Source organism: Oncorhynchus gorbuscha, linkage group LG07 (genome assembly GCF_021184085.1).
Source record: "Oncorhynchus gorbuscha isolate QuinsamMale2020 ecotype Even-year linkage group LG07, OgorEven_v1.0, whole genome shotgun sequence".
Taxonomy (NCBI): Eukaryota; Metazoa; Chordata; class Actinopteri; order Salmoniformes; family Salmonidae; genus Oncorhynchus; species Oncorhynchus gorbuscha.
The window spans coordinates 48760644-48771373 of NC_060179.1; the positions used below are offsets into that span (position 1 = coordinate 48760644).

Below are 10730 nucleotides of genomic sequence, written 5' to 3' on the forward strand. Positions count from 1 at the left end.
TTTGCACATCTAAAAAGCGTTTGTGGATCTGAATTTCAGATGAACAAGTGTGGGGTGGAGGCCAAAGCAAGGTGCTGTAACTGCGGCAGACAACATAGTGCTGCGCTCGGGGGGTTGTATAGCACAGAAACAGGAAGCAGGTACAGAGATATTAGATCACAAACAAGGTAACGTATGCTGAAGCAGCACGGAGAGTTCAAAGTACAGAACCTGTGAGGAAATTGGGCCACCAATGGAAGCGGGAGGTGAGGGAGTAACACAAACTGGGGTCTCCACGAAATGTGACCATTAGTGTGCGGTCATAAAATAATTGTTGACGGTGAACAGGGTTGACTTCTTGGAGTTCATGTGTTGTGTGATGAAAGTAAGCGATCAGGTTAAGACAAAGTCTGCAAGCATAGATGTGGTGGTACTCGTGGCCAAAGATTTCCTGGGAATTACAGAGGCAACTGTGCAGGCCGGTCAAATTCTTCCACACCGATCTCGACAAACCATTTCTGTATGGACCTTGAATTTGACAAACTGACTTGTTGGAAAGGTGGCATCCTATGACGGTGCCATGTTGAAAGTCACTAAGCGCTTCAGTAAGGCCATTCTAATGCCAATGTTTGTCTATGGAGATTGCATGGCTGTGTGCTCGATTTTATACACCTGTCAGCAATGGGTGTGGCTGAAATAGCCAAATCCACTCATTTGTATATAGTGTATCTCTGTGTCGGGAATTCTTGTCTGTCAGCTTTCTAGGTCAGTGCTAAAGCCACACCCTACCATGTTTCATGAGCTGAAATAAAAAATCCCAGAAATGTTCAATTTGCACAAAAAGCTTATTGCTCTTCATTTTTGTGCACACATTTGTTTACATCCCTGTTAGTGAGCATTTCTCCTTTGCCAAGATAATCCATCCACCTGACAGGTGTGGCATATCAAGAAGCTGATTAAACAGCATGATCAATACACAGGTGTACCTTGTGCTTGGGAAAATAAAAGGCCACTCTAAAATGTGCAGTTTTGCCACACAACACAATGTCCCAGATATCTCAAATTGAGGGTGCGTGCAAATGGCATGCTGACTGCAGGAATGTCTACCGGAGTTGTTGCCAGACAATTGAATGTTAATTTCTCTGCCATAAGCCACCTCCAACATAATTTGAGAATTTTGCAGTACGTCCAACTGGCCTCTCAACTGCAGACCACGTGTAACCAAGCCAGCCTAGGACCTCAACATTCGGCTTCTTCACCTGTAGGATGGTCTGAGACCAGTCACCCGTACAGATAGATATAGAAAAGATATAGGCTCAACACTCACCTTCAAATCGGTGCTGTCAACTTGATAGCACTGGAAATGACACTCTTCAAGCAATGTTCCCTCTAATTATTTTTTTTTTGCTGAGCTCAAACTTGAACATTGTGTAAATTTTGTGCAACTTCCAGTGCACGTTTACCTACAACACGGAGGCTGTACCCGATTTAAGTTACAGTTTCAGACAAAGCAGGCCACTGTGGCTATTTGTAGGCCTACCAGCGTGGCCTATCATTGAAAAAAATTGAGAAAATGAATCCCATAACATTTTACCATGGAAATAGAACAGCAATCATTCAGCTTACAGTAGCAGCCAATGTGTGGTGTTCAATGTAGGCCTACATTCCATGAGACTTTGGAAAGAAAACATGCAGGGCTTAACATCAACCTGTTTATCCACCCGTCTTTCAGACAAGGTGACTGAAAATGTTGTTTGTTGCAAGAAACCACTTTACAAAATAACATGCTTTATTATTCCCATACCATTATTGCCGAGAATCAGACTAATTATGCTAACCTTATTCAAGCCTGTCTCAAAATACAACACTACCCCTCTAAGACAAAAAAAAACTCTTTACCTGACTAACTTTTCAATGATATCTTGTAGAAAGCAATCACTCCCCCATTGCTGACTACAAATGATTTATATCTGGGCTAATAACTCACTAACTAGCAAAGGATATTAACAAATGTGCACACATTGCTACATGTAGCTCTCACTTTGATCTAAAAATAAGCGCATCCACACACGCCCTTACAAAAAGTGTGCCACAAAATGTTGCCAGAAGTTTGCAAATGTTTGCCACTAGTGGTGAATCTGCAGCAAACCTTTGGCAACAATAATATTTATTGCAAACAGTTTTTCTCTGGCAGACAATTTGAACCTGTGGCAAATTTGTAGCAACATGTTCCAAGACCAGTAACCATTGATGTCCAACCAGGGGGATTAGAGACATTTGTTGGAAAATGGAAACCAAGCTCTTGCTAGCTACCTACCAAAAGTTGTGTAACTTATTAATGTTATGCAGGTGAGTGAGGACCCAAAAGCGACTTAACAGAAACAGAGTTTATTAATGTCCAAACAGGGAAAACATAAATCCTCAATCTTTACAGCAGATGTCCAAACAGGGAAAACATAAATCCTCTATCTTTACAGGAGTGTCCCCCTTCTAGTAGTAGAGGAGAATTGCAGGGCTAGCGGCAACAGACTGCAGGTCATTTCGGGTAGGCGCAGGCCGTAGAGGACAGAGACACCTGCTCACACGCAGCATCTGATGAAGAGGCATACAACGACAGGACGGAACAAGGGCAAAGCAAACAAGAATCCGACAAGGACAGAAGCAGAAACAGAGAGAGAAATAGAGACTTAATCAGAGGCAAAAGAGGGGACAGGTGTGAGAGAGTAAACGAGGTCGTTAGGAGAATGAGGAACAGCTGGGAGCAGGAACGGAACGATAGAGAGAGAGAGAGATAGAGAGAGAGAAAGTAACCTAATACAACCAGCAGGGGGAAACGAAGAGAAGAGAAAGCACAGGGACAAGACATGACAATACAATACATGACAATTAAACTTCCTAATAAACCTTTACATGTTATTAGCCAAATGATGTCTAGTTAGCAACGTCATGTTTTATGGGATGGAGTGAAATACCCTTTGTTGATACCTATTTCAGTCTGTCAGCACCACTGACTGGCTAGCCCTTAGCTAGCTAATGTTAGCTATCATATTTTTGCACAATTAATGTGATAGGTAGCTGGTTAACTAACAATTTGCCAAAACGCTTACATTTTTTGCTGAAATCGTTGCTGTCTTAATACCAATACACATGTCAATATGCTAGTGTCATGGTTCAGAAGCATGTTAGCTAGCACAACAGCTAAGGTAGCAACAATATGAGTTGATATGACATTATTGTGAATTTTTCAGTACATATGTGGCAATTATTTGTTTCAGAAGGAGCCAGCAAAACTAGTTATGTGCTTTGGGTCATTTGACACCATTAGACATACACGGCTGGTTATTCTTTTAACTCTTATGGCCAACTATTTACTGTTGATATGGTTACACCTCTTGGGTTTTTTCAAGAACAGAGGTGTCTCTTTCATAGGAGTTAGCAGGATGACATGCATTGGTTATTCCTGTAGAGTGCCACGGTCTGTTGCTATGGTCCTACATGCATGAAACTATTTCTGTGACTCTACAGGTTGCATGTCCTAATATGAAGGCAATATGATAACGGTGGCTAAATGCCGGATGAGCCATTAAAAGGAGTTACTATGAGTATGACGTGAGGACAAATGTAGAAGTAGTCTGTGCCAACACGGGAAGGAAGTTGTATTCATGATCCAGCTCGGCTTTTATTATGAAGTTATAAAAAGTCTATTTGAACTCACATGCTCCAGTATTTTTGAAACATGATTGACCAAATATTTCCACGACATAAATGGCGAGCTTGCCAGGAGTGGAGAAAAGGGACCAGAGAGGTGAAAATCTACAGCTGTGAATGGGCTTCCTGGACGGACTGCACAAAGCACAAGCGGCCACTTGTTAAGACGTTCAACTGAGTTCTTACCTATAGTAATTGAGTTCTTGTGTGGTCCGCTCTAGGAACCTGTTTTCAGAGGTAGGTCTCAGAGTAGGTCTCTCCTAATTTGACGAACCAAAGAAATATTGGGAGCTTTTGAGTTCAATTTTATTTTTTATTTCACCTTTATTTAACCAGGTAGGCCAGTTGAGAACAAGTTCTCATTTACAACTGCGACCCGGCCAAGATAAACCAAAGCAGTGCGACACAAACAACACAGAATTACACATGGAATAAACAAACATACAGTCAGTAATACAATAGAAAAAGTATATATACAGTGTGTGCAAATGAGGTAGGATGAGGGAGGTAAGGCAATAAATAGGCCATAGTGGCGAAATAATTACAATATAGCAATTAAACACTGGAGTGATGTCTGTGCAGAAGATGAATGTGCAAGTAGAGATACTGGGGTGCAAAGGAGCAAAATAAACAACAGTATGGGGATGAGGTAGTTGGATGGACTATTTACAGATGGGCTATGTACAGGTGCAGTGATCTGTGAGCTGCTCTGACAGCTGGTGCTTAAAGTTAGTGAGGGAGATAGGAGTCTCCAGCTTAATTGATTTTTGCAGTTCGTTCCAATCATTGGCAGCAGAGAACTGGAAGGAAAGGCGACCAAACCAGGAATTGGCTTTGGGGGTGTCCAGTGAAATAAACCTGCTGGAGCACGCTATGGTGACCAGTGAGCTGAGATAAGGCGGGGTTTTACCTAGCAAAGGCTTATAGATGATCTGGAGCCAGTGGGTTTGGCGATGAATATGTTGTGAGGGCCAGCCAACAAGAGCATACAGGTGGCAGTGGTGGATAGTATATGGGGCTTTGGTGACAAAACGGATGGCACTGTGATAGACTGCATCCAATTTGCTGAGTAGAGTGTTGGAGGCTATTTTGTAAATGACATCGCCAAAGCCAAGGATTGCTAGGTGTCGTGGAAATGTCCTGTATTACTAAATCATGAGAGAGCAAACCTAACACAAGTCAGAGTTATCATAAAGTCCATCTTGAATTATATGAGCTTCACCATAGCCCTGTGACTCTCAGATCAATTCAGTGTCTATAAATGAATTCTCTGAGAGTGTCAACATAATGGCAACTGAGATCCTTTATAGCAAAGATCCACCCCCTAGTCGACATGACAAACCACAGGTCTTAGGAACATTACACACAGACTTTACTTGAGAGAGGAGTATCCCATGGCCAGACAGCATTAGCTATAAATTATTGTTCAGTTTCCTCTCTTAAACGAGGTTCTACTTCTCGTTCTTGGTACAACATAGTACCAAAACATTACCTCATCCAATGGCATATCAATTGTCAATTCTAGATACTCCCATCAAAAAGTGAATGGCACACAGACATTGTGGAGCCAACTAACTGGTTCCCCATTAATCACACCATCCCTTCACATGGTTTAGGAATAGTTACAGACACATTCCCATAAGAAGACAAGCCTGACCTCTCCCCTCTCTGGGGCCCAAGTAACCTTCCCACATAAGCGTACTTATGAAAATTGATAAAACATCTAATTTATCAATGTTACCTAAAGAATACTGATTCTGCCACAACATAGGATAGTCAGTTTTAAGAGAGTATGTTTGGCAGCATGAGTGAAGGATGCTTTGTTGCGAAATATGAAGCCGATTCTAGATTCAATTTTGGATTGGAGATGCTTAATGTGAGCCTGGAAGGAGAGTTTACAGTCTAACCAGACACCCATTTGTAGTTGTCAGAACCGTCCAGAGTAGTGATGCTGGACGGGCGGGCAGGTGCGTGTAGCGATCGGTTGAAGAGCATGCATTTAGTTTTACTTGCATTTAAGAGCAGTTGGAGGCCTCGGAAGGAGAGTTGTATGGCATTGAAGCTCGTCTGGAGGTTAGTTAACACAGTGTCCAAAGAAGGGCCAGAAGTATACAGAGTGGTGTCATCTGCGTAGAGGTGGATCAGAGACTCACCAGCAGCAAGATCGACATCATTGATGCATACAGAGAAGAGAGTCGGCCCAAGAATTTAACCCTGTGGTACCATCATAGAGACTGCCAGAGGTCCGGACAACAGGCCCTCCGATTTAACACACTGAACTTTATCTGATAAGTAGTTGGTGAACGAGCCGAGGCAATCATTTGAGAAACCAATGCTGTTGAGTCTGCTGATAAGAATGTGGTGATTGACAGAGTCGAAAGCCTTGGCCAGGTCGATGAAAACAAATGCACAGTATTGGCTCTTAATGATGGCGGTTATGATATCGTTTAGGACCTTGAGCGTGGCTAAGGTGCACCCATGACCAGCTCGGAAACCAGATTGCATAGCGGAGAAGGTACAGGGGGATTCGAAATGGTCGGTGATCTGTTTGTTGACTTGGCTTTCGAAGACCTTAGAAAGGCAGTGTAGGATAGATATAGATCTGTAGCAGTTTGGGTCTGGAGTGCCTCCCCCCTTTCCATTCTTTCGGCTTCTCAGACGATACAAAAGAGAGGTTGAACAGGCTATTAATAGGGGTTTAGAAAGAGAGGGTCCAGATTGTCTAGCCCGGCTGATTTGTATGGGTCCAGATTTTGCAGCTCTTTCAGAACATCAGCTATCTGGATTTGGGTGAAGGAGAAATGGGAGGCTTGGGCAAGTTGCTGTGGGGGTGGGGGGGGGGTGCAAGGCTGTTGCCCAGGGTAGGGTTAGCCAGGTGGAAAGCATGGCCAGCCGTAGAGAAATGCTTATTGAAATTCTCAATTATCATGGATTTATCGGTGGTGACAGTGTTTCCTAGCCTCAGTGCAGTGGGCAGCTGGGAGGAGGTGCTCTTATTCATGCAGACACCGCATCGTTTGATTTGACTGAAAGTGTGTCATACCTGAACCGCAGCTTTATTTGCCAGGGAAGAGTATATGGTCGGTGAATACATTCAATCTACAGGCTACAATATGGGAATCTCATACATGTGTATATAGGTCTTGCATCCTTGGCACAATGAAAGGTATATTCTACTCTCGGCTTCATTAATGCCATTCAGACTTGAGGCTCATTGATTGGTATGAACATTAGCTCAGAACTACATTTCAGGGTCCATACCCAGAGCGGCAACAGTTATTTAATCCAACTCAAGCGAGTAAATAGCTAGCCATTTTACTTCAGCTGCATTGCAAGGCAAGCTTACAATTGTGCAGTCAATGCTTTAGCCAGCTCGATTCTTTACATCCACTGTTTCACAAGACAACTGCCTGGTTTGTTGGTTCTCAGGAGTCCCTGAAAGACGATTTACAAATTCATTCTCCTAACACTAGCTAGTCTGGTAACTTGAGATTTGTAATTATCACATTCCTCTCAAATTGTACATTTGCTTGACTCGTTAAGGCAACTTCCATCTGTTTTGTCAGCAATCTTTGTTGGGTGGCTCGTGTCAAAATTAGTCTTTGGTCAAAGCCTTGGGACCCAAATGCATAATTATTGCGCAAACTCCCCCTTGTGGTGGTCTAGAGCAATGAAGCCGTCCCGCGGTGCAAGCTCGCAACTTTTTAAGGAGTGTCTTCAGTCACGTACGGTGTGTGTTGAAATCTTAGCCTGATGCGGAATAGATTGCAACGTAATCATGGCTCTACCTTCGTAGTTCGGACTTGGAGATTGTGAAGAGATGTCTTGTGGGGAATGCATGGGTGTCCGAGCTGTGCGCTAGTAGTTTAAAAAAGACAGCTCGGTACATTCAAATCAAATTTATTTATATAGCCCTTCGTACATCAGCTGATATCTCAAAGTGCTGTACAGAAACCCAGCCTAAAACCCCAAACAGCACGCAATGCAGGTGTAGAAGCACGGTGGCTAGGAAAAACTCCCTAGAAAGGCCAAAACCTAGGAAGAAACCTAGAGAGGAACCAGGCTATGTGGGGTGGCCGGTCCTCTTCTGGCTGTGCCGGGTGGAGATAACAGAACATGGCCAAGATGTTCAAATGTTCATAAATGACCAGCACGGTCGAATAATAACAAGGCAGAACAGTTGAAACTGGAGCAGCAGCACAGTCAGGTGGACCGGGGACAGCAAGGAGTCATCATGTCAGCACTTCTTACAAACAAGTAGCGATGAATTCATGCATATCATTAAAGAAGAAATGTCCATATTTGGATGGAAACCAAGCTAGTGAGAGGTATCAAGGAAAGTTGTAATTTCAGTTGAAAATTACCAACACTGCATCCAACCACAGCCCTGCTGGTTTCACTTTGGCAAACCACTATAACATAGAGTCAGTTCATCCTACTGGACATTGGAAAGCTTTTGTTTTGACACCCATTGTTTGTCCTAGACGGGAAATTGGTGCGCAACACTTATCTCCCTCCGGTGGATGGTTCAGAGTTCCATGCTTACAAAAGGGTTGATTGATACATGTCAGATGACAAGCCTACTACATGCACCTTGGTGTTAAACGCAAATCAGATACAATTAAGGTAGCTCCAACGGTTAGGATTGTTTTATATAGAACACTTTATTTGACAAGACATTACACCCAAAGAATGTATCCAGAAGAAACATATAAATGACGCTCCTCAGAGAAGTCTTTGACATGTCGTTGACCTGTTGAGAGAGAGAGAGAGAAACTATTAGTTCAGTTATGGTCTGCCAGGGTCTGAAAAGCATAAAACAAGACCTACCTCTTTTCGGGTTGTCCTGATTCACACATTGTCCACTACAGGGGCCGCCAGAGGGACTACTGGCGTCACAGATGACCACATCACAATGGACAAAGACCTAGGAATCAAAGATTTGATGCTGTCAGATTATTATTATTTTTAATAATAGGTATGATTCCACTCACAAAATTAACCAATAAAGATTGTGGGGTGAACTTTGTTACCTGGCCACTCGGCTCAACCGCATCCTCGGCGAAGGAAAACATATAGACCTCAAAGCGTTTGACGTGAGGGGGGGAAGTGGACCCTGGCATCAGCTACTACCGGGTGGAAGACCACACTGTATGGATCCTCGGGGTTCTCACAGCTGCCAGTGTAGAGAGAGGGACTAAGTTAGGAACAAGAAAACGCTGCAAACCCCAACCGCCTTGTGTAGATCAGATCTTTTCCCCCCCTCCAGTATGAACTAAAGGAATGTTTTTGCTAACAGGCTTTTTTATTTATGAAAAAAACATTTCATATACAATGTAAAGGCTCGAGACTTCCTACCTGTAGAGTGAGGACGTTTCTAGTAAAAATTTTAAATATGACATTCATTTTCTATAGCTAATCTCTGACCAGTCTTATGTTAGAAATATTGTTCCAGTATTCACTGGAACAATAGTAAGTAGCCATGCCACGAGGGACATCAAAGAGCGGGTCAGACTGACAGAACCATCCCCGGCGGCCAGAGTGCATAAAAGGAATGGTAACAGAAATTTACATTAGACCAGAAAACCGTGAGGCGCAAGCTACACGTTTGGAACTTTCCTAAACTCACAAGTACCTAGAAAAATGAACTTAAGTGGGATCATTCTGCTACTATATCCAAACCATCACCCACTGAGGAATCAGGGACAGGGTTGATTAGCCCATCTTCCAGAACGAGTGAAAGGAAAACCCATCCTGTAGTTCTGTTCAAGACTAGTCATTGGAGCCACGGACAACATTGTGATCTCATGTAGCAAATCAGCGAGAAGACACCACCTACCTTGCCACATAAATACATTCATGCTTTTACTCCAAGCTGGTGCCGGTTCGTGTGTTAAATAAATGTCCCTTACGGAATGGGGGGGGAACCTTGTAACAGCAGTCATATTGTGTTTAGTCTGTGTTGTTATTTAGTTAGCTAGTAATTCAATTAAACCAACTTGTATAGTACTGAATCATAAGGCTGGGGTTTTTGCAGCTGCAAGGAGGATACGATGTAATGTTAATAAGTTGACTATCAATTGAAGTCGGGCACCCCAAATCCTAACATGATTCATTTAGAGTCAGCTAACAATTAAACAGTCACGACAGTGGTTTGTATTTCTGATATTTTGGCCCATCAGACCTGGATGCATCTGATCAAGTACGTTTTTATTTAAAGAACAGAAATTGGGCTTTCCGTCAACAATATTTATTTTGGTCTACTGCAATGGCTTGTTAAATGACAACTGTCAAACATGTATATTCAATGCCATTGACATGAGGTGAGATGTCCCTCTAAATGGTTCTTAAAATTCTAAATGATCCAGAATGGTCAGACTACAGGCGACCCAATATTGACCGTGGTTTAACCAAAGTAGCCGAATAGACAGTCGGTATCAACAAGGAAATCATATTTTTCAAAATAAGACCTTCATTTTAAATAAGAATTCCATGCAATGCGCCAGAGAAATTCTTCCACATGTGGAGGACTTCTGTGAAGGGCGCAGCTCTACTATAAGTCACCTACGCATTGACAGTTTAGGCCTACTTTTTTTTTTTTTTTTTTTTTTTCTTTGGGAGGTTTATCCTTCACTGTTTAACTGCCAGATATTAGCAAAAAGGAATTTGTGAAATCTGAAGACGTTACATGAAGAGACAAACGCCCACACCAGTACAAATCCACTTGAGCCGACGGTCAGGATTTTGCACAACGATATAGTTGCAGCTGAAGTGACAAATCTGAACTGCCCATTTCGTGCACAGCCATGTGAATGTTGTGTCTTTTCCTATGATATACAAAACATTTCAGCCTGGGTTTTTTTAAACAGCTGCAAAGTTACTCCGTGTCCACATGGCCAAATTTAGGTTTTTGATACCATTTCATAAAATTGCGTGATTTGATAGCATTTTGCAAACCCGATCCCCCAAATGAATGGTTTTGACCAATAAAGTTGCTTCACTACACTGCTTGGTGTAACATGCATCCAGATACTGAAAAGGCA

The 10730-nt window shown here is 42.6% G+C and overlaps 1 protein-coding gene across 1 annotated transcript; it reads right to left on the reverse strand.

Annotated features, from left to right (window-relative positions):
* Positions 1-8332: 8332 nt before the first annotated feature.
* On the reverse strand, positions 8333-8882 carry LOC124039235 (zona pellucida sperm-binding protein 2-like). The gene is made up of 3 exons (XM_046355147.1): positions 8721-8882; positions 8518-8614; positions 8333-8440 (listed from the first exon to the last, which is right to left on the reverse strand). The coding sequence occupies exons 1-3, from the start codon at positions 8808-8810 to the stop codon at positions 8367-8369; spliced, it is 261 nt and encodes an 86-aa protein (XP_046211103.1). The 5' UTR covers positions 8811-8882; the 3' UTR covers positions 8333-8366.
* Positions 8883-10730: the final 1848 nt, after the last annotated feature.

Coding starts and splice junctions, on each gene's coding strand:
- LOC124039235 (XM_046355147.1), bottom strand. CDS start 8,810: ATGCCAGGGTCCACTTCCCCCCCTCACGTCAAACGCTTTGAGGTCTAT. Junction 8,615..8,720: donor CGGTTGAGCCGAGTGGCCAG/GTAACAAAGTTC, acceptor TTTGATTCCTAG/GTCTTTGTCCATTGTGATGT. Junction 8,441..8,517: donor TCAGGACAACCCGAAAAGAG/GTAGGTCTTGTT, acceptor CTCTCTCAACAG/GTCAACGACATGTCAAAGAC.